Source organism: Anomaloglossus baeobatrachus, chromosome 3, assembly GCF_048569485.1.
Source record: "Anomaloglossus baeobatrachus isolate aAnoBae1 chromosome 3, aAnoBae1.hap1, whole genome shotgun sequence".
NCBI lineage: Eukaryota > Metazoa > Chordata > Amphibia > Anura > Aromobatidae > Anomaloglossus > Anomaloglossus baeobatrachus.
In genome coordinates, this window is record NC_134355.1 from 73,385,827 (window position 1) to 73,410,470 (window position 24,644).

General features: G+C 45.9%; 1 protein-coding gene across 3 annotated transcripts in view; it reads left to right on the plus strand.

Annotated features, from left to right (window-relative positions):
• Positions 1-660: 660 nt before the first annotated feature.
• CEP68 (centrosomal protein 68) overlaps positions 661-24,644 on the plus strand; it is a 37,890-nt gene continuing 13,906 nt past the window's right edge. Inside the window, exons 1-5 of one of the 3 annotated variants that reach the window (XM_075339262.1) lie at positions 661-745; positions 12,629-13,868; positions 18,527-18,649; positions 19,322-19,418; positions 21,590-21,759. In XM_075339262.1, the coding sequence (XP_075195377.1) occupies positions 12,699-13,868; positions 18,527-18,649; positions 19,322-19,418; positions 21,590-21,759 (1,560 nt within the window). In that variant the 5' untranslated portion in view covers positions 661-745; positions 12,629-12,698. Of the gene's footprint in view, positions 746-791; positions 1,005-3,042; positions 3,098-12,628; positions 13,869-18,526; positions 18,650-19,321; positions 19,419-21,589; positions 21,760-24,644 lie in introns of those variants that run through there. The other 2 variants (XM_075339263.1, XM_075339264.1) reach the window with 2 other exon arrangements.

Below are 24,644 nucleotides of genomic sequence, written 5' to 3' on the forward strand. Positions count from 1 at the left end.
CTCTCCCCCCATACTCTGTCTATAGCTACTGCCCCCTCCCCACCCTCTATCCCCCCATAGTGTGTCCACACATAGTTCCCTCTCCCCCATACTGTGTCTATAGATACTACCCCCCATCCTCTGTCCCCCCATAGTGTGTTCACAGTTCCCTCTCCCCACCCTCTCTCCCCCATACTATGTCTATAGATACTACCCCCCATCCTCTGTCCCCCATAGTGTGTCCACACATAGTTCCCTCCCCCCACCCTCTCTCCCCCATACTGTGTCTATAGATACTACCCCCCCACCACCCTCTGTCCCCCCATAGTGTGTCCACAGATAGTTCCCTCTCCCCACCCTCTCTTCCCAGTACTGTGTGTATAATATGACAATACTGAGTCAGTACTGTAATATAATACACTGTTTTTACATTGTGCACTGTATTATGGCAGCAACAACCCAACTCTGTCCCCTTCTCAGTGACACACAATCCGCCATCTTCCATTCACATGCGGTAAGTATAGGTATGAGAGCTGTGCACAGTGACAATCCTCCTCACACCCTTCCACAACGGCGAACAGCAGCCTCTGTCAACTATTTTCACAGAACTCTGACTGCATGACGCCATCTTGTGATTGGCAGTGCGGCCGCTGGAGGGCGCAGTGTGATGTCACGCCCTGCACACCGGAAGAGGTGTTGGTTGTGGACAGAGGCGTTGTCAGGTCTGGGCGCCTGGACGCTGTGTTGTGCCCTGGAGAGTGATAAGGTAATGTGTGCAGGCAGGGCTGCTGTGTATACACAGGAGCTCTGTACATGGCGGCCACCGACTCCCTCTGCGGCTGCGCCCCCTCGGGGTGACCTGCATTGTTTTCTTCAGGGTATATTTATAGTAGTTTGCATGGTTAGTGCATTAGTGTTGTCACGTATGTGCTCCATATTCCTGTACTGCATATTCAAAACCTAGTGCAAACAAAAGGGGACCATAGCAACCAATCACGTTCCAGCTTTCATTTTTTCAGGAGAGGGTGAGTAATAAAAGCTGTGTTCTGATTGGCTATTGTCACTGCTGCATTTTGGCAAGTTGTAACTGAGGTGCTTATTTACATGTTTCCGCTGCGTGTACACTGTATTATGTGCGGCGCTGCGTGTACACCGTATTATGTGCGGCGCTGCGTGTACACTGTATTATGTGCGGCGCTGCGTGTACACTGTATTATGTGCGGCGCTGCGTGTACACTGTATTATGTGCGGCGCTGCGTGTACACTGTATTATGTGCGGCGCTGCGTGTACACTGTATTATGTGCGGCGCTGCGTGTACACCGTATTATGTGCGGCGCTGCGTGTACACCGTATTATGTGCGGCGCTGCGTGTACACCGTATTATGTGCGGCGCTGCGTGTACACCGTATTATGTGCGGCGCTGCGTGTACACCGTATTATGTGCGGCGCTGCGTGTACACTGTATTATGTGCGGCGCTGCGTGTACACTGTATTATGTGCGGCGCTGCGTGTACACTGTATTATGTGCGGCGCTGCGTGTACACCGTATTATGTGCGGCGCTGCGTGTACACTGTATTATGTGCGGCGCTGCGTGTACACCGTATTATGTGCGGCGCTGCGTGTACACCGTATTATGTGCGGCGCTGCGTGTACACTGTATTATGTGCGGCGCTGCGTGTACACTGTATTATGTGCGGCGCTGCGTGTACACTGTATTATGTGCGGCGCTGCGTGTACACTGTATTATGTGCGGCGCTGCGTGTACACTGTATTATGTGCGGCGCTACGTGTACACTGTATTATGTGAGGCGCTGCGTGTACACCGTATTATGTGCGGCGTTGCGTGTACACCGTATTATGTGCGGCGCTACGTGTCCACCTCGCTATGTGCGGCGCTACGTGTCCACCTCGCTATGTGCGGTGCTGCGTGTCCACCTCGCTATGTGCGGTGCTGCGTGTCCACCTCGCTATGTGCGGTGCTGCGTGTCCACCTCGCTATGTGCGGTGCTGCGTGTCCACCTCGCTATGTGCGGCGCTACGTGTCCACCTCGCTATGTGCGGTGCTGCGTGTCCACCTCGCTATGTGCGGCGCTACGTGTCCACCTCGCTATGTGCGGTGCTGCGTGTCCACCTCGCTATGTGCGGCGCTACGTGTCCACCTCGCTATGTGCGGTGCTGCGTGTCCACCTCGCTATGTGCGGTGCTGCGTGTCCACCTCGCTATGTGCGGTGCTGCGTGTCCACCTCGCTATGTGCGGCGCTACGTGTCCACCTCGCTATGTGCGGTGCTGCGTGTCCACCTCGCTATGTGCGGCGCTACGTGTCCACCTCGCTATGTGCGGTGCTACGTGTCCACCTCGCTATGTGCGGTGCTGCGTGTCCACCTCGCTATGTGCGGCGCTACGTGTCCACCTCGCTATGTGCGGTGCTACGTGTCCACCTCGCTATGTGCGGCGCTGCGTGTCCACCTCGCTATGTGCGGTGCTGCGTGTCCACCTCGCTATGTGCGGTGCTGCGTGTCCACCTCGCTATGTGCGGCGCTACGTGTCCACCTCGCTATGTGCGGCGCTGCGTGTCCACCTCGCTATGTGCGGTGCTGCGTGTCCACCTCGCTATGTGCGGCGCTGCGTGTCCACCTCGCTATGTGCGGTGCTGCGTGTCCACCTCGCTATGTGCGGTGCTGCGTGTCCACCTCGCTATGTGCGGCTCAGTGTGTACACCGTAGTATTGGCTGCGCTCCGTGTCCACCACATTATGTGCTACATGTACACCGTATTATGTGCACCTTAACTGCACCGTATTATGTACACCATATTGTGCACACCGTAGTATGTGCGAGCGCGGTGTGTGCTTAAATTCAGACTGTAAGGTGTAATATACCGTCTGAACGGTGCCGATCTTTAATTACAATCTCTGTTCCCGGCAGCAGCTCCTCATCCAGTTTGTGACACAGGACAGTGATTCCTGCGACCGGGGCTGTGTGAAGGGGGCTGGCTACTGCTCATTTCAATAGCTGAGCCAGCCCCTTTTCAGACAAAGCACTGTCCATAGGCCGGGTACAAACCAAAAGAAAACCTGCCAGGCTGGAGCGCAGAGCTGACGATCCAAACTATATCTGTAAGTTCTATAATTGCATTTAACTTTACAATATTATTAGCTAGCTCCTTTATTTCTTAAGTCAGGAAGGGCGGGATACAAATAGGAGACACTTAAACAATGTAATCACGGAGAGCGATCTGATAGCGCGTGTACATCAATCACTGCGGCACTACAGCTCTATACTGTAGTGTTATCCTCCACTATGTGCGCTGATATGTGCTCAACTATGCCTGTGTATTGCTGGTGCACGTACATATGTGTGTTTATACATAGTGTCTTTATAAAGTACTCATACCCTGTGAACTTTTCCACATTTTGTCATGTTACACCCATGGGGGTCTCAAACGCAGCAGGGAAAAAGAAAAAAAAAATTTGGGAGGGGGGGCGCATTCTTTGCAGGACAAAGGAACATTTTTAGTGGTACCATTTTTGTTCTCTATACACTTGGATCACTGTTTTTGAAAATATTTAGCTTGTTTATTATAACAAATGTGCATTTTTTTGTGTACACATATATACAGCTCTAATTAAGAGACAACTGCAAAATTTTCATTTTTTCTGATTTTTCTCTTTATAGGTATATTTTTGAGTAAAACGTAAATTGTTCTTTTATTCTATAAATTACTGACATGTCTCCGAATTTCCAAGCAATACATTTTGTATTTATTTTCTGAAAATGAGAAATGGTCAAAATAACAAAACAATGCATTACCTTCACACCTCAAATCATTAATGCAAAGAAAACAAGTTCATAATCATTGAGAAACAACAATACTAATGTTATAACTCAAGAAGAGTTCAGAAATCAGTATTTTGTGGAATAACGTAGTCAATCAATGTGTGGATGAAGGGCCACCACATCAAAACCCTCTCATGGCCATCTCAATCTCCAGACCTAAACCACATTGAAAACCTCTGGAATGTAATCAAGAGGAAGATGGATAGTCACAAGCTATCAAACAAAGAAGAACTGCTTACATTTTTGCACCAGGAGTGGCATAAGGTCACCCAAAAGCAGTGTGACAGACTGGTGGAAAGCAGCCAAGACGCATGAAAGCTGGGATTAAAAATCATGGTTATTCCACAAAATATTGATTTCTGAATCTTCCTGAGTTAAAACATTATTAGTATTGTTGTCTCTAAATGATTATGAACTTGTTTTCTTTGCATTATTTGATGAGAAAGCAATGCATTGTTTTGTTATTTTGACCACTTCTCATTTTTAGAAAATAAATACAAAATTTATTGCTTGGAAATTTGGAGACGTTGTCAGTAGTTTATAGAATAAAAGAACAATTTACATTTTACTCAAAAATATACCTGTAAAGAGAAAAATCAGAATAAAGACAATTTAGCAGTGCAGTGATCTCTTAATTTTTTCCCAGAGCTAGATATAGATATATATATATATATATATATATATTTTTTTTTACACTTTATCCCTTTCTTGTAAGTAATTTTGTGTTACAATCAGCACCATATTGTAATTGTAGCCAACATCTTGTAGTAATGTCCTCCATTGTGATTACTATCTTTTAGTAATGTCCCCCTTCTTGTATTAATGTCCCCGTTTTGTTTTCCATTCTGTAGTAATGTGTCCATCCTTGCCCCCATCCTGTAGTAACGTGCCCATCCTTGCCCCCATCCTGTAGTAACGTGCCCATCCTTGCCCCCATCCTGTAGTAACGTGCCCATCCTTGCCCCCATCCTGTAGTAACGTGCCCATCCTTGCCCCCATCCTGTAGTAACGTGCCCATCCTTGCCCCCATCCTGTAGTAACGTGCCCATCCTTGCCCCCATCCTGTAGTAATGTGCCCATCCTTGTCCCCATCCTGTAGTAATGTGCCCATCCTTGTCCCCATCCTGTAGTAATGTGCCCATCCTTGTCCCCATCCTGTAGTAATGTGTCCATCCTTGTCCCCATCCTGTAGTAATGTGCCCATCCTTGTCCCCATCCTGTAGTAACGTGCCCATCCTTGCCCCCATCCTGTAGTAACGTGCCCATCCTTGCCCCCATCCTGTAGTAATGTGCCCATCCTTGTCCCCATCCTGTAGTAATGTGCCCATCCTTGTCCCCATCCTGTAGTAATGTGCCCATCCTTGTCCCCATCCTGTAGTAATGTGCCCATCCTTGCCCCCATCCTGTAGTAATGCGCCCCATCCTTGTCCCCATCCTGTAGTAATGTGCCCCATCCTTGTCCCCATCCTGTAGTAATGTGCCCCATCCTGCTGGCCTCTGATTGACCAGTGGCTGCTATTGGAATAGCTGTGAAGAGAGCTTGTCTCTGCACAAAGCCTGTAAATCGGTTATTTGAAATAAAGCGCTAACTTTGGGGGCCACTGAATCGGCCCACTTAGCATGGGGACCCCGGGCCTACAGGCCACAAGAAGCAGACTCAGGGGCCGTGTGTTTGAGACACCTGCTTTAAAGGAAACCTGTCTTCAAATTTGAGGACTATAAGCTGTGGCCACCACCGGTGAGACCTTATATCCAGCATTCCAGAGTACTGCATATAAGAGCCCAGGCCGCTCAGTATAACATAAGAAAACATCTTTAGAATACTCACTTAGGGGGTGGTCTGGTCCGATGGGTGTCACTGCTCCGCGGTCCAGAACTTCCTCTCTGTGGCGATCACAGTCCTCTTTCTACCCAGCCAAGTATAGATAACGTGTCCTACGTCATCCACACAGCCCGGCATTGCGGTAAGGGCACCTGCATGGAGGCATTATGTAGTATTACTCAGTCACTATCCTGCTTTCGTAAAATTAGACAACAATGAGTGAGAAAAATATCACTGCACAACTAGACAAGAGTTTCCATTTAGATCTCAGCCCAGGCTGCTGTATAATGTAAAACTCACTTTTATAATACTCACCTAGGGGGCGTCCAGTCCAATGGGTGTTGCAGCTCTCCGGCCCCGCCTCTTTTCTGCGGCGATCGCTATCCTCTTTTTTACCCAGCAGAGTATGGATAACGTCATCCACACAGGCTAGTTCTGTGGTCCTGTGCAGCACCGCATTTTTCCACTAGCAGCAATGGAGAATATACAGTCATATGAAAAAGTTTGGGCACCCCTATTAATGTTAACCTTTTTTCTTTATAACAATTTGGGTTTTTGCAGCAGCTATTTCAGTTTCATATATCTAATAAATGATGGACTCAGTAATATTTCTGGATTGAAATGAGGTTTATTGTACTAACAGAAAATGTGCAATCTGCATTTAAACTAAATTTGACAGGTGCAAAAGTATGGGCACCTCAACATAAAAGTGACATTAATATTTTGTATTTTACCTTTCCCTTAAGCACCTCCCTCTTTAGGCAGTAGAGCCCAGCTTTATTCCTTCAATTAATATTTTGTAGATCCTCCTTTTGCTAAAATCACAGCCTCTAGTTGCTTCCTGTAGCTTTTAATGAGTTCCTGGATCCTGGATGAAGGTATATTTGGCCTTTCCTGTTTACAAAACAATTCCAGTTCAGTTAAGTTTGATGGTCGCGAAGCATGGACAGCACGCTTCAAATCATCCCACAGATGTTCAATGATATTCAGGTCTGGAGACTGGGATGGCCATTCCAGAACATTGTAATTGTTCCTCTGCATGAATGCCTGAGTAGGTTTGGAGCGGTGTTTTGGATCATTGTCTTGCTGAAATATCCATCCCCTGCGTAACTTCAACTTCGTCACTGATTCTTGCACATTATTGTCAAGAATCTGCTGATACTTAGTTGAATCCATGCGACCCTCAACTTTAACAAGATTCCCGATGCCGGCATTGGCCACACAGCCCCAAAGCATGATGGATTCTCCACCAAATTTTACTGTGGGTAGCAAGTGCTTTTCTTGGAATGCCGTGTTTTTTGCCTCCATGTATAACGCCTTTTTGTATGACCAAACAACTCAATCTTTGTTTCATCAGTCCACAGGACCTTCTTCCAAAATGAAACTGGCTTGGCCAAATGTGCTTTTGCATACCTCAGGCGACTCGGTTTGTGGCGTGCTTGCAGAAACTGCTTCTTTCGCATCACTCTCCCATACAGCTTCTCCTTGTGCAACGTGCGCTGTATTGTTGACCGATGCACATTGACACAATCTGCAGCAAGATGAAGCTGCAGGTCTTTGGAGGTGGTCTGTGGATTGTCCTTGACTGTTCTCACCATGCTTCTTCTCTGCCTTTCTGATATTTTTCTTGGCCTGCCACTTCTGGGCTTAACAAGAACTGTACCTGTGTTCTTCCATTTCCTTACTATGTTCCTCACAGTGGAAACTGACAGTTTAAATCTCTGAGACAGCTTTTTGTACCTTCCCCTGAACAACTATGTTGAATAATCTTTGTTTTCAGATCATTTGAGAGTTGTTTTGAGGAGCCCATGATGCCACTCTACATAGGAGATTCAAATAGGAGAACAACTTGCAAGTGGCCACCTTAAATACCTTTTCTCATGATTGGATACACCTGCCTATGAAGTTCAAAGCTCAATGAGGTTACAAAACCAATTTAGTGCTTTAGTAAGTCAGTAAAAAGTAATTAGGAGTGTTCAAATCAAGAAATTGATAAGGGTGCCCATACTTTTGCACCAGTCAAATTTTGTTTGAATGCAGATTGCACATTTTCTGTTAGTACAATAAACCTCATTTCAATCCAGAAATATTACTCAGTCCATCAGTTATTAGATATATGAAACTGAAATAGCTGTTGCAAAAACCCAAATTGTTATAAAGAAAAAAGGTTAACATTAATAGGGGTGCCCAAACTTTTTCATATGACTGTATTTATATACGGCATGTGATGAAAGATGTCACTGGTAATTGCAGGCACACCAATATAAACCAATAGATTTCTATGGATAGTACAACATGGATCTGTAATAAGACTTCAGGCCATGAGTGTGACCTGTGAAGAGCGTGAAGCTGGACAGATAATGGCTCTATTGTGAGCGTCATGCCGGCTTCACTTGTCTCTCTGCTTCGATTATTTGTGAATGAATAATAGATTAAAGGCAAACTGGTAAAAAGTGTAGAAAATGTAATCTGTCATGTGAGATTCAGGCTATGATCTTTTCTTTCATTCATGTATATTTAATAAGGGAGAAGCAGACAAGCAGCTACAAGACGCTTCTGGACACCCCTTAACCACAAGAAACAAAGGGTTGGGCACATTACGCTCCAGCATGCCCAGTCTTCTTTTCTTTTTTTTGACATCTCTCATTGGTGAACAGTCAAGAGTTTCCCATAGACATTGGGTCACAGAAACCATTGACATTAATATTTTTATGTGCAGCTTTAAAGGGAACCTGTCAGCTCCTCTATGCACCCAGCACCACGAGCAGTTCTGGGTGCATATTTCTAATCCCTGCCTAATTGTCCCTGTATCTGGTAGCATAGATAGAGATATTTAGAAAAAGTATTTCTAAAGATGTTTTGAGATGCTAAAGAGCGCAGGGACTAGTTACAAGGGCGTTACTTCCCCTGACTAGTCTACCCTCTGCATATGAGTATGCATACAAGGACGGCACGGTGGCTCAGTGGTTAGCAGTGTAGCCTTGCAGCGCTGGGGTCCTGAGTTTGAATCCCACCAAGGACACCATCGGTAAAGGAGTTTGTATGTTCTCCCCTTGTTTGCGTGGGTTTCCTCTGGGCACTCCGGTTTCCTCGCACACTCCAAAGACATACAGATAGGGAATTTAGATTGTTCCTGATGTATGTAAAGCGCTGCGGAATATGTTAGCGCTATATAAAAATAAAGATTTTATTTTTATACAAGGGCGTGCTGACATGCTATTTAATGCCCAGCGACATCGGCATGGACGTGGGTACCTGTGTCCATTGTCACCGCCGATGACACCGGTTTTAGGCTCATTGCACATGATCAGAAGTCACAGCTCTTCCTGTCATGTGCACAAGACCTCTCTGAACCTGGGATGCATACACCACGCTTCATAGTTCACATGACCGGAAGTGCGGTGATGTCTGATCCATGCGCACTGACCCTAAACCCGGTGTCTGAGACTGTGACAACGAACACAGGTACATCCGACACCACTGGGCAATTGGCATTAAATAGCATGCTAGCACACTCCTGTGGGCATTCTAATTCTGACGCCCTTGCAAGTAGTGCCTGCGCTCATTTGCATCTAATAAAGTATCTTTAGAAATACTTTTCCTAAAGATCTCTTTATGTATACTAGTGTATATAGGGACAGTTAGGCAGGGATTAGAAATATGCGCCCAGAACTGCTCGTGGTTCTAGTTGCATATTGCACCTGACAGGTTCCCTTTTAAGGTCTCCTATACATATTAGAGTAATGTTGGCTAAACCCACTGATATCACAGGGTTTGGCCGACAGTCTGTCTATGATGGCACCCGACTCTAACCTGTCAGATGATGTCGGGAGAGATAACGATCAGATTGCACATCCTTTTGTTCCTCAATAAGATAATCCGCCGCCAGAGTAGCATGACCGCGCTTTCTTGTAGAGGGCATGAGCGCTCACCCGAGCAAGTACACCTGTGTATGGAGGAGTCTGCAGAGATGGCTGTTGGCTGATCAATGGTTTGGTTGATGGTTTGACCGGTAACGATTCATTGTGCTTGCCCCCCCTCCCCTAGGCTTCTAAAGGACAATGTTAGGGGTGCTTCACACACAGCGAGCTCGCTGCCGAGATCGCTGCTGAGTCACGCTTTTTGTGACGCAGCAGTGACCTCATTAGCGATCTCGCTGTGTGTGACACTGAGCAGCGATCTGGCCCCTGCTGCGAGATCGCTGCTCGTTACACACAGCCCTGGTTCGTTTTCTTCAAAGCCGCTCTCCTGCTGTGACACACAGATCGCTGTGTGTGACAGCAAGAGAGCGACAAATGAAGCAAGCAGGGAGCAGGAGCCGGCGTCTGACAGCTGAGGTAAGCTGTATCCAAGATAAACATCGGGTAACCAAGGTGGTTACCCGATATTTACCTTAGTTACCAGCCTCTGCAGCTCTCACGCTGCCTGTGCTGCCGGCTCCGGCTCTCTGCACATGTAGCTGCTGTACACATCGGGTTAATTAACACGATGTGTACAGCAGCTAGGAGAGCAAGGAGCCAGCGCTAAGCAGTGTGCGCGGCTCCCTGCTCTCTGCACATGTAGCTGCATTACACATCGGGTTAATTAACCCGATGTGTACTGTAGCTAGGAGAGCAAGGAGCCAGCGCTCAGTGTGCGCGGCTCCCTGCTCCCTGCTCACACTGGTAACTAATGTAAACATCGGGTAACCATACCCGATGTTTACCTTAGTTACCAGTCTCCGCAGCTTCCAGACGGTGGCTCCGTGCAAGCGCAGCGTCGCTTGCACGTCGCTGCTGGCTGGGGGCTGTTCACTGGTCGCTGGTGAGATCTGCCTGTTTGACAGCTCACCAGCGACCATGTAGCGATGCAGCAGCGATCCTGACCAGGTCAGATCGCTGGTCGGATCGCTGCTGCATCGCTAAGTGTGAAGGTACCCTTACCAGATATTTCCTGCCCAGCAAGTGTGGGTTATCATTGTATTAGTGCTGCCCCATACCTTATCAGTAACACTGTTCAGTGACATCTGCAACAGAACAATGGTTTTCATGTCCTCTTCCTCCTCAATGCTATAATGTATTGTGAGGATACAAGCTAAGAGCAAACATGGCCTCCCCCCTCTATTACATAGTGTGCACATAGGTACAAGCCACCCTGGTGTTCTGTGAACAAGCATCTGACATGGGGGAGACCCTAGAGGACCCCATACACGTGAGATGGATGGTTCTATATGTTTATGTGTAGGGACAACTTTAGGATAAGGCACCTTAGGTCTATAATACAGTCAGTATTGCTGCATTTGCTGGTTTGGTGGTCTATGTCCACAGGTTTGAGGCAGAGTATTAATAAGTAATGTTTTATCTCGCTGACATGGTTGGGTCCTGTTAGAACATGTCCGGTGAGGACACAAATAACAGGAAGACCTCCTCGAAGCTCACTGCGGATCAGAGCGACTGCATTCTCTAATTCCATCCCAGCTTGTGACATATCAGACTGAACAGTGCAGCTCCTTTATTGTCTATATATCGCCATATTCCATGGCAATGTACTCCGATCTTAATTTAACAAGCTCCTTACTGCAAAACATTTTATACAAGTTTTGCAAAATAATAGTAAGGACTTGCATACCTGCCAAGTTTTCCCAGAGGAAGCTGCTTCAGGACACATTGACGTTTGTTGTCCGGAAACTTTTTTTTTGTGTGTGTGTGTGTGTTTCTTTTGGTCATTTCCTGAGCACTTGTTTTGATGTTATTTGTTTTTTCATTTTTTTTTTACAGTTATTGTTTCATATTTTTTTATTGTTGTATAGCAGTAATTATTTTTGAACAAGAGTACTTTCTGAAGCAAAAACATTGGGAAAGTGCTCAAGAACATAGCTTGGCATATTGTAAAGTACAGAGCGTCTTCTCGGCGGAAAAGGTCATCTCACTTCTTTAACCCACTTGGCATTTTTGTAAACTTGAAGTTACTAAAAAAAAAACACGCTCAAAAGCCTGATCTGGTTGTTTTTACATTGAAATACATATTTTTATATTTTTGAGCGTCTTTTGAGGGCTTTTTCATGTGGCTTTCAGAGCAGATGTACCTGATACCTGTTTCCCCAAAAATAAGACAGGGTCTTATATTATTTTTTGCTCCAAAAGATGCACTAGTGCTTATTTTCAGGAGATGATTCGTATTTTGTATTGGCATCAGTGATTGGGTCGCCTATTAATGGAAAATGAATATTCACTCCCTTAACTTACCCACCCCTCTGCGCTGACGTCAGTGATTGTAATGTATGTTAATGGAAATTAATATTCACCCAAGCATTGTCATGTGATCCTCATACGGCAGTCTGACTGAATCACTGATGCTGGCACAAAAGGGTGGGCGGGATGTGGGCAGCCAGGCAGGGGATAAGGGTGAATATTCATTTTCCATTAACACACGTTCCAATCACTGATGCTGACTCTGAGGGATGGGTGGAGAAAGAGGTGAATATTAATTTCCAGTAACTAGCTGGCAGGTCACTTCCGGGGCTTACAGCAGCACAACAGGACGACTTACACCAATAAAACTTACATATCCTGAAAAGGCTAGCCAAGCTTTATTTTAGAATACTATTATAGTATGGTATGCAACTAGGGCTTATTTTTTTTTAAGGGTTTATATTATAGGTATACTCGAAGAGAAAAATAATTTTGCTAGGGTTTATTTGCGGGGAAACACAGTAGATGTAGTGTACATGTACCCTAACAGTAGATCCTACCAATGCAGTAAAGGGCACTTTATTTGAGGTCATATACGCAACCCCAAATATTCAGTTTATTTCATGACGTGTACCAGAGTAACCACATATTTTAAGAAAAGGTGCTCCAGAATTAATATTTAATACGGTAATTTAATAAAACAGAGGAGGAGAGCTGACAGATTCCTGCTGTTAGACATCGGCCATCAGTAGTTTATTTTTTTTTCCAAACTCCTCTAATTCTCCTTTGTGTAAAATTGATTATCTGATTGTCTGCAGGTTCATATTATCCTTCCAAAGAGGGGATAATCTATATTATGCCTAAAGGGGATTTTTCAGTTTAAAGAATATGGCTTCATGTAGAGAGAAGATCTTCCCATCAAACACATCAGGTTATCGGAGCATATACAGCGCAGAAGATAAACCTTCAGGAGCTGATCCTACAAGGACAATGTCTGATGACAGCGATGATCTCCCGCAGGACAGACCAAGATCGAGGACTATTTTAGACTCTTCATGCTCTGCGTGTAATATTTCAGTGGCACATTCTAAGTATAGGCCACATTTAGGGGCTTGTAGATCATTAAAATCTAATTTTAACAATACGAGTTGTTCTGAAAAGTCCCAGACGTTTGCCGAACAATATTGGGCTTGTGCAATTCCAAACACCCGCCCTCCTCGCCCAGACCGAACGTCCCCGGACTGGGATCCAAATAAAGAGTATCAGGACTTGTTGGATTATACATATCCCTTGAATCCAAAGTATTTCCTTAATAAAGATGAGGAGGATGAGGCTGATGCTTTTTTACATGACTCTGGTGTCGACCTCGATAGCTATAATGCTTCTTCTGACAGTAAGTTTGGGTCTTTCACCTCTACATATAGAGACGACCACAAAGCAAAGACTGATCAATACTTGCAAGCAAATAATCCGAGTTTGCCTTTCGCTTTTTCAACACCATTACTTAAAAGAACTGGTTATTCTGGATTACAAAACCCACCAGGGTCATCGAATGTGAGTGGAGAGTTCTCGCCTTATGCCAGTAAGTTGGATCTTGCCAAGGAGTGCACCGCTAGTCTTTCTCCCCGAAAATATGATGTGATTGATAAGATATTCTCTTCAGACAAGTCCTCTAGAGGTTATTCTGACCGATCAGAACAGTTTTTATCTACAACAAGTGTCCTTCCACTCCATAAAGATCTAGACACCGACGAGGAGTATCTGTCCTTACCGCCAACTCTGAAGGAATTAGAGGCTCTGGCTACTCATTTGAAGGACCTGTCTATAACTGTAGGTGACAAGGATCAAGGATCTGGTGCCAAAACGAAAAGCAGAGTCTCTGATGATGGTCCCAAAGATCAAAAATATAACTTTGACTTTGTCAACCACGATGAACCGAAAATAAATAGGTTTTCTTCACTAAGAGACATGCTTGATGGAAGGGTGACATCAGAGGTCTTGGACATTTCTGGATGTACATCAGTCAAGGAAACTAAATCTCTTGTCCAAAGAATTCAGGTAAAACTTAATTAGTTTTGTACTATTATTTTTGCTTTATTCTGTGCTATTGCTATATTAGTCTTGTGATATACTGCTATATGTAAATTGTGGCAGTCCATAGAATTCCTCCATAGGAGCACTACTTCATGTAGGTAGACGGTCCATCCCTGGATGACGACATATTCCTATGAGCGAAAGTAAGGGTACGCTCACAATAGCGTTTATCAAGCGTATAACTCAGACAAGTGTTATTCGATATTTTATCGGATAACGTTCGGACCAATGTTATGCTATAGGCGGTTCGATCAATTTTTTTTTTTTTTTTTTCTCATGCTGATAGAGCATGAAAAAAAAAATTGTTCAAGTCTATGGGAGCAAAGAAAACATTGAACAGCACTTGGATGACATCCAAGTGCAGTCCGTTGTACGCAGACACAGACAATTTAGAAAATGGAGAAATTAAGTTTCTTGTTCATCTTACTGGGGTACACAGAACCATGGGATACTGTGCTGGAGGCTCAAGCTACCCCATTCTCATAAGTACAAGAAGCAATGGGATGAAACTAAAAGGAAGGAGATTGAGATTAGACATTAGGAAAATATTTCTGACAGGGCAGTCAGGGAGTGGAGCAGACGACCACGGGAGGTGGTGAGCTCTCCATCAATGGAATTCTTCGAGCAGAAACTGGATAAACATATAGCTGGGATGATTTAGGAAAACCTGCACTCGCAGGGGGTTGGACCCGATGGCCTTTGAGGTCCCTTCCAACTCTACCATTCTATGATGAAAGATGTCAGGAGAAAAAGGACATGCTTCGCACTGCTGATAATCCAAAACAGTTTCACGCCAAGCATCGAGTGGATGACATATGGTTTGAGTCTACGCATTTGAAAACCCTCAGGTTTCTTCATCAGGATAAAAAACAGGTTTTTGTTTTGATGAAGAAACCTGAGGGCTTTAAAACGCAAAGACTCAAACCGCATGTCATCCACTCCCTGCCTGGCGTGAAACTGTTTTGGATTAACAGCAGCGTGGAACATGTCCTCTCCTGACATCTTTCGACGTATACTGCATGACCTGTGGCAGCTTTTTGATGCTTGTAAAGGAGTTCTGCCTACACAACCCTTCAAGATGAGCGCATTTTTCTTCCACATATGCACAAAGATAAGATCCTTTTGTGCTTTTATTTTTTTTGTATTTCCAGCTTATTCTGATCAGCGTTTGAGCCAAGTGTTTTGTACAATCCATCCGATTCTCTCGCTTGTAAGAATATACTCTGTGAGTGTACCTCTAAGGTTGGAGTCACACTTGCGAGTCTTTCATTGCGTCGCCCGGCACGGCCACACACTCTCCTGACAGGAGCGAGTCGGCTGCATGTATTTCTATGCAGTTGAGATGCTTCTGTCCAGAGAGCATCAGGCCATGCCAGGTGGTGCGATGCAAGACTCTGAGTCACTTGCAAGTGTGACTCTAGCCAAATAGTGTGCTTACATGAAGTTCTGTTCATGCAGATTTTGGTGAATATTCTGCACCATAATCTGTTTCAAAGCCCTCTACAAATCATGGAGCCGTGTGATGTTGGAGAAGAAAAAGAAACTTAGTCAGCCGAGAAGCTTTTTTTGATGCTGCAGCCATGCTCCACAGCTGGGGGAGCAGATCGGATATGTTTGCTCACAATGCTGCTTCTCTGCTAGAGACGGGGAGACAAAAAGGCGCAATTGGGTCTTACCCGGTATTTACCGTATGGAAGGGTACACTCACCTGGTAAGGTTGTGCCAGTCACAACCCCTTGCTGAGCATGTGAGTGTCCGCGTGGTTCAAGCAGCGGCCCCGTGTGAAACGTGATATAGATATAAAAATGGTAAAACGGGTTTTAGCCGCTCTAAAAAAACCACTGTTGCCAGGATATTAATAATCTCTTTATATTTCAGCATTCTAACGCGTTTCAGAGACAAAGACCGTCTCCTTCAGGGAAAAGAGAAATCAAATCTGATTTCTCTTTTCCCTGAAGAAGGAGACGGTCTTTGTCTCTGAAACGCGTTGGAATGCTGAAATATAAAGAGATTATTAATATCCTGGCAACAGTGTTTTTTTAGCGCGGCTAAAACCCGTTTTCCTATTTTTATATCTAATGCTGCTTCTCTGACAGTTGAGACCTGACTTAGGCTGCTTTCACACCTCCGGTTTTAGCAAAGCCGGCCAATCTGGCTCTAAAACCTATGCAACGGATGCGGCGACAAAACCGCATCCTTTGCATACGTTTTTGACATGCATCCCGTCTGGTTTTTGCCGCTTGCGACAGGCTACTGAGCATGCGCAGTGGAAAAAACCGCATACGGTGGCCGGATGTGGTGTTTGCCACAGGACGCCGCATGCGGCGTCCATAGGCATGCATTGCAAATAACGCCGCATCGGCTGGATGCGGCGCAATGCGGGTTTTTTTTGCCGGACAAAAAACGTGCCAGGCAATGTTCCATCCGGCCGCCGCAGCGGCTAACTCTGCCGCATGCGGCAAAACCGGACGGAACGCAAGCCCATGCGGCACAATACGGCACTAATGTAAGTCTATGCAAAAAAAACCGCAACCGGCGGGAAAAAAAAACGGTTGCGTTTTTTCTGCAAAGTGCCGGATTGTGCTGCACAGGAAAAACCGGATGTGTGAAAGCAGCCTTAAGCAGTGTTTCTTCTTGCTGCAACCTCTCAGAACACAAAACTAGAGTTGGAGTTTGAAATTTGTAACAACGGTGGTTATTTTTATCACACTCAGAGAAGTCCTTTAATTGGGCATCCACAGACAGACTTTGTGCAAGCCACGCACCTTATCAGGTTATAGTGCAATTCTGGCCTTCACCCTTTAAACCCTATACAGGGATCTGGACTTAAAACAGGGTCCTTTGGGTTGCAACCATGGATTTGTTGCCGGCTGGTTAAACAATCGAACAGAGGATGGTCATCTAGCTGGGTCTAAGCATGACAGGCCAGACATAATGCAAAGACATTAGTGTGACATGAAGGCAAAAATGAAAGGCAAATGGAGGATTAAGTCAGCCCAGGGTCAGCAATAGGAATCTAGCAACCAGGATCAGAGCAGAGCTACATCGGAATCAACCAGGTAAGGATAGACGTATAACTGGCAACTCTCAGCAGTAAGCTGGGAGGTTAAAGAGAATCTATCAGCAGTCTGTCGCTGCCCTTTCTATTTAAGAACAGAGTGGACAGAATAGCAATATTTTTAAATATTGCCTATTAGCTAAAGTATTGGTCAGAAGAGTCCCTAAAGGATCCAACATTCTAGCATGTGGAGTGGGATCCCACAACCCTCCGTGGTCCTCCTGACTTTTTGCACTAACCCAAGGTTGCCACTTGCTTATTAAGCGGTTACCAAATGGTAACCTCATTAAGAGCTGTCACTGTCCTGTAATCATTCGTTGAAGCATGCGGCAGTGCTGGGTTAGTGCAGAGAGCGAGATTGCACACCCTAAGGCTGGGGCCACACGGGGACTACTGCGATCCACTTGCATGACACTCGGCTCGTGCTGGCAGTGCAGCAGAGCCGAGTGTCATGTGTGTGTCCTTGCAACTGAGGTCCGTTCGTGCGAGCAGACCTCAGCTGCGGGGGGCGGGCCGGCACTCGGGAGGGAGGGATTTCTCTCCCTCTCTCCTGCATAGCCGGCTATTTCCATTCTCGCACTGCACTCGCAGACACCGGTGCACCGCGAGTGCAGTGCGATTTTTCTCTCGCCCCATTCACTTGAATGGGTGCGAGTGAAAGAGTCTGGCATTATAATCGCAGCATGCTGCGATTGTTTTCTCGGTCCGATTAGGGCTGAGAAAATAATCGCCCATGTGCGCTGACACACAGGCTAGAATTGGTCCGAGGGGAATGCGATGTTTTATCGCACTCCACTCGCACTGTTTTTCTCGCCGTGTGGCTTAGGCCTAACAGTCGGAATGGCCACGGGAGGTTGTGGGATTCCACAAACTGGAATTTCAAAACAGTCTTTTGCTAGAAAGTCAAGGCCTTTTAAGGGGTATTTGGAACCATTGTGACCACTTTTGTTGATTGGTAATATTTAGAAAAATCACCAGTCTACCTGCTCTTCTTAAGTCAGTCTGGTGATAGGTTCTGTCTTAAGGCCACGTCTCACTAAGTGACATCGCTGCTGAGTCTTGGTTTTTGTGACTCAACAGCGATCTTTTTAGCGATGTCACTGTGTGTGACATCCAGCAACGACCTGGCCCCTGCTGTGACGTCACCGGTCGTTGCTGAATGTCCTGGACCATTTTCTTCAAAAGCGATGTCCTGCTGGGCAGGACAGATCCCTATGTTTGACACTGTGTGACAGGATCCCAATGACAGCAGAGATCGTTATACAGGTCGCTACTGCGTCGTTGGTAAGATCTGACTGTGTGACATCTCACCAGCGACTTACTTCCTGATAAGGATCGCTGGTATCGTTGTCGGGATCGCTGGTAAGTCGTTGTGTGTGACGGGGCCTTTAGTAGGCTGTGGTACTACCCCATCAGTTACAGTAGGGAGCTGCTGGACTTCTCACCGAGAAATAAGCATAGTGTGAGCCTGCACTAGATTTGCCGGCCATGTCTGTGATGACGTGTCAGTTGTGATGTGCACTGGGACGGACATTTGTAATTTGTTGTTCCCTGTTATACACAGAGGTTTTGCCAGCATCTGGACAGGCTCATTGAATGGTTGTACAGCGTTGCAGAAGTCACTGACAATTGGACGGCTCCAAAGCCAAATGTGGAGAGCATCCAGCTAGCCCTCAGCCTGTACCTGGTAAGAGACCTCAGTACATCCTCCTGTCAAGGCACATTTTCTGTTCCAATTTCTATTGTCAGTTTCACTGCAGCACGACATCTAAGAAAATATAATGGCGTTCTTATGGAAATGGGTGGGCTGCCTGTATAATCTATGGACAAGACCTGCAATGTGAGAGTCGCTCCGCCTAACAGATGGAAGTATTGAATAAGGGAACCCCCAAATCATTCAAATTGCATAATAGATTATATATTTTATTATTTTACATACCAGATTTCCTGACGTCTGGTGCGGGTATATGGACATGGCCCAGTTGCAGAGTCCACTCCAGACATAGCAGCTGTCGGCTGTGTTATTAGCTCCGTTTGCTGCTATTTAACCACTTAAATTCTGCTGTCCATTTCTGACAACTGCATTTAAGTGGTGCAGTTCTAGTGGGGCGTCTGTTTTGACTTCCATCCCCCTTAAATATTACACTAATCATATGTGCTCGCGTAAACTGATGACCAGGAAGCAAACCGGAAGAATGAAACAATGGCTTCAATTAAAGGGATCATACAGAGGACTGTCCCAGAGATCTATAAAAGGCGATTAATAAGCCGCAGTAACATCACAGGATCACAGTCACATGTATTTAGCGCTGCCTGTAATATTCCAGTATTGTATATTCAGTTTACCACTTCCCTCTAGAAACTGAAGAAAGATGTAGCGGAGCAGCAGGTCCTCGCCAACACCGTTATAAGGGACGGAGAGTCGCTGGAGAGATGTTTGGCCTTTAATTCCTCCGGTAGGTGCAAGCTCCACTGTTGTGATACACACAGTACTGGATAGCGCTCTGGTGGGCTATGGGGCACTCTTATAGCCACACATAAAATGAACTATCTTGTGCTTTTCCAGCATCTCCAACTTTTTGGGAGATTATTTTGCACAGCACTATTGCAGCCAGGTATATTATTGACTCAAACACTCCAGTTTTTTATCCCAGCCCTGCTCCAGGTGATTGACCCATGTACACACCGGGGAGAGGAGACCTGTCAATCACCTAGAGCGGTGGTAGGAAGAACCAGCTGCTAGCAGCTCCGGACTAGACTTGTTACCGGCTGTGGTCCGTGGCTTAGACTTGTCACCGGCTGTGGTCCGCGGCTGGATCTGTAAAATGTTAGGCCAGTGTATCTGGCCACAATTGTGCAGCCAGACTTCATTTAGTACTTCAGCATGAGCCCCCTGACAAGTTTAAAGGGTTTTCAAATTTTTTTTTTTATTATTATTATTATTATTATTAATAATAATAATAATAATAATAATAATAATAATTAATATTATTCCCTTTTAAGAAACTCCGCCTCACTATATCCTTTTATCTTTCCTCTCCTGAATTTTCCTCTTTGCCGATTTTTATTGAAAAGTTTAATTTTGATTTAAAGCCCTTTTACCCATCCGACAATTGGCCAAATAAGTTTTCCAATCAGTGGCCTGCGTAAAAAGGCAGCAATCGGACGATGAACAAGCACTTGATCATCAGCTGAGTGCGTCTTTTTGTGGTCTTAAACCAGTGTCACACTTGCGAGTGCCTTGTGTGTATCTCGCGCTGCATCGCCTGGCACGGACTCGCTCTCCTCACAGGAGCAGGTCGGTTGCATAGAGATGAGGAGAGTTAGTCCGTGTCAGGCGATGCAACGCGAGGCACTCGCAAGTGTGACACCGGCCTTAGGAATAGTTTTTATGGGAAGCATTTCTCACGATGTGCTGCCGACAATATGCAAACTGTAAAATGGTACTAACAAGAGATAAAAAATTTGGGTCCACTTTGAGGTTACCTTCCCATATAGCATCTCCACTGCCGACTGCCCACATAGGAGATTTTACATGTACCGCTCCAGAAATCGATGCAAAAACTGTGCAGCAGAGCCGTATATTTCACCCTTTGCATTGCAAGTTAAATGGACCTGATGGGACCTCAGTCAGTTTATACTGCAGATATTTTTTTTCGGAAATTTCCTAAATCTCATGCACAATGCTGGAGCTATAAAAAGCAGATACACAGCGGAATATTTGCTGCATTTTTGTTTCATGGGAATCCGATAACTACTAGATCAGTCGGGGCCCAATAAAGTGCCAAATATAGGACTCCATTTACTGTGCTGAAGGAGCAGAGGTCACATGTGCTGTTCCATTAATATAGAGAAATACTGATTTGCTATTTGACAGAAGGAAGTTTAAAGGGATTATCCGAGACTTCGGTTGGCTATAGGCAGGTAGTTGCTGGCTACAGGCAGGTAGTTGCTGGCTACAGGCAGGTAGTTGCTGGCTACAGGCAGGTAGTTGCTGGCTACAGGCAGGTAGTTGCTGGCTACAGGCAGGTAGTTGCTGGCTACAGGCAGGTAGTTGCTGGCTACAGGCAGGTAGTTGCTGGCTACAGGCAGGTAGTTGCTGGCTACAGGCAGGTAGTTGCTGGCTACAGGCCGGTAGTTGCCGGCTACCTGTCTGTTTTATATTGCAATGATATCTGCCAGCTCAGAGCCGTCACAGACCGCTCCTGTTAGCGATCGTCCTACTTCTGGTGGCATCACATGGACAGAGCAGCTTCTTCTCTTCTGCTCTGCTCTGTCTCTGCCAGTGTCCTACTGATTGACAGCTGGATCCCCAATTATCAGCCAGCATGAAATGAAGCAGGAGAGCCACCGTCGGCGCTCAGAGACAGACAGGCACAACAGGCAGGCGGTTTTCAGCTTCTTGCCTGTAAGGTCTCAGCCCCATACAGAAATAATAACCAAAAACCCATATAACACCTTTAAACACCCTCCTACCACATGCTTTGAAGGGGCAATGCTCTATCTTCTATAAGTTTCGGGACATCCATGAAGGGATTCCCCCACAGAACAGCAGGAACTGTTACTACTTTGCTTCTTTGCAGATTTTCCTGTTTCGTTACTTTTTTTTTTTGTAACCTCTTATTAGCTTTGAAGGACACGCTGACATTAATTTCCAAACAATCGGGAGAGCTGGAGAGGCACGCTGAGCGTCTGTACGCCTCTGTTCTTGAAGCTATGGATACTATCACCGAGGAAAGCTTGGCGAGGAACGGTAACCTAAAACAGCGAGTTTCCCTGGAGATGGAGTCAAGTTAGGTAAGAAAGAGGACAGCAGAAGCAGAGGAGGAATGTCGTCTGACACATCCACCCGGGGAAAACAGTAGCGGGATTACTTCTAGTACACAGAAGCCTAATGAAGGAGACGAGCTATTACATAAGGCATGAACACTAATGCATTGTCTCTATGTTTTTGGCTTGGGCTCGCGGAGGGGTCATGACATGTAGATTGTAGGTCCGTGACATATCCAAGGTGATTTACTCCAGCAACCAACTAAAAGTATACATCCCCTTAATGGAGGATTCCTATAACTGAATGCCAGGTGATGCCACAACGTGAGCCTGTGAAATTCTGCCTATGGGACCCCACATTTAGGTTACATTCAGACAAATGACCATGTTGCATCCATTTATTTCTCTTCTGGTTTTAAAATCTGGAGTAGGTAGAATTTTTTTTTTTCTCAATTTACTCTTTGCATTGGATCAGTAATAAATAGATTAAACACAAGATGGAAAACTAAAGTACAAAGTCTGTCTTGTGTTTTTCAATATTTGCTGACAGATTCCCTTTAAAGGGGGTTGTCCAGGTTTGTGATGAAAGTCTACAGTCCCACTATGTTTCTGTAGACTTCTGAATCCTCATGACTCGCGGTCAGGATTCTCCAGTGCTGGCGACAAGAGCGGGCGGTCACAGCACGTATGTGATATGCATTTTGAAGGCCACGTTGCCACTAGACATGTGTGGCTCACTCTATTCACCTGCACGCTATTCACCTGCACTGAGCGAGGCTGCGAACGTCTGGTTGGAAGGTGGACGGAATATTGCATACTTGCTGTCACATGACCGCTCGCTCCCATCGCCATCACTGGAGAACTTTGACACGTGCTGTGAGGATTCAGAAGTCTGCTGAAATATGGAGGGACTTTCATCACAAACCTGGACAACCCCTTTAAAGAGAATCTGTCAGCAGATTTTTGCTAGGTAATCTGAAGGCAGCAAGATATACACCGTGTGCAGAATTATTAGGCAAGTTGTATTTTAGAGGATTTTTTTTTATTATTGATTAACAACTATGTTCTCAATCAACCCAAAAGACTTATAAATATCAAAGCTTAATATTTTTGGAAGTTGGAGTGTTTTTTTTTTTTTTTAGATTTGGCTATCTTAGGAGGATATTTGTTTGTGCAGGTAACTATTACTGTGCAGAATTATTAGGCAACTTAAAGGAGTTGTCCGACATTAGCTTAACAAAAAATTTTGAGTTTATCTGTGCTGTATTGTCATATAAATCACACCTACATTGTTATTTTTTGTTTTCTAACTTTTGTTCCTCTTGAATTCACCCTTTATTCTCTGCAGCTTCTTGTTTACATTCAGATCTAGCAAACATGACCACTTCCTGTGCAAAACCTCAGTCAGAGCTGTCACCACCCAGCCTCAGTGTCCAGCCCCACCCTCTGCCCGCCCCCTGCACACACATTCCCTGTCAGTATTCTTCCCCAGCACCTGACCTGGTATCACTACAGCATTGCAAATAACAGCCCCACATCGGGCTGTGCACCGCACACGCACACATATGGCTCTGCACCGCACACGCACACATATGGCTCTGCACCGCACACGCACACATATGGCTCTGCACACGCACACATATGGCTCTGCACACGCACACATATGGCTCTGCACACGCACATGCACACATATGGCTCTGCAGACGCACATGCACACATGGCTCTGCACCGCACCCGCACACATATGGCTCTGCACCCGCACACATATGGCTCTGCACCCGCACACATGGCTCTGTACCACACACGCACACATATGGCTCTGTACCGCACACGCACACATATGGCTCTGCACCGCACACGCACACATATGGCTCTGCACCGCACACGCACACATATGGCTCTGCACCGCACACATATGGCTCTGTACCGCACACGCACACATATGGCTCTGCACCGTACACGCACACACATGGCTCTGCACACGCACACATATGGCTCTGCACCTCACACGCACACATATGGCTCTGCACACACACACATATGGCTCTGCAACCCCCCCCATCCCCATCCCCATCGGGAACACATGTGGAGTACATACTCACCTGTCCTCGGTCCCCGCCGCTCCTGCACGTTCGTGCGCTGTTTGTGCTCTCTTCAGCACAGTAGTGACGTCACCGCTGTGCTGAAGAGAGCTCAGACAGCGGGAGGGACAGTGATGAGAAGCTGCGCTGCTTATCATCAGCACTTTCAAATGTACCGGCATCGGTGATCTGTGATGCCGGTACATTTGAATGTGCGATCCTGGGCAGGGGGCCCGGTGCTGGAGCTGACACCACGGCAGCTGCCGCCAGGCCCCGCCCCCAGGTCACGGACCCCACAGCAGTGCAGGGGGAGGTTACTGGAGGTGCGGGGGAATGTGTGGGAGGGTGCAGGGAAGGGGGCGGGGACTCCACGTATTGTACAGCCCAGCAGGGAGGCGACAAGCTGTTCCACATTTGCATGTCAACATGGCCCTGCCCATGTTGACATGAAATGACCGGAAGCAGCAAAATCGCGGCAGGAGCGGTCACATGACCGCTCTGAGCTGGGGGAGAGGGGCTGACAGCGGGGCAGGTAAGTGGTCTCTATCTACTTACCTACCCCAATGTAGCCCAATAGGTAAATAAAAAAAAAAGTCAAAGAAGCCGGATAACCCCTTTAATAAAAAAACAAATATATTCCCATCTCACTTGTTTATTTTCACCAGGTAAACCCATATAACTGCACAAAATTTAGAAATAAACATTTCTGAGATGTAAAAACAAAACCCAAAAAAATTAGTGACCAATATAGCCACCTTTTTTTTATGATGACACTCAGCAGCCGACCATCCATAGATTCTGTCAGTTGCTTGATGTGTTTACGGTCAACAT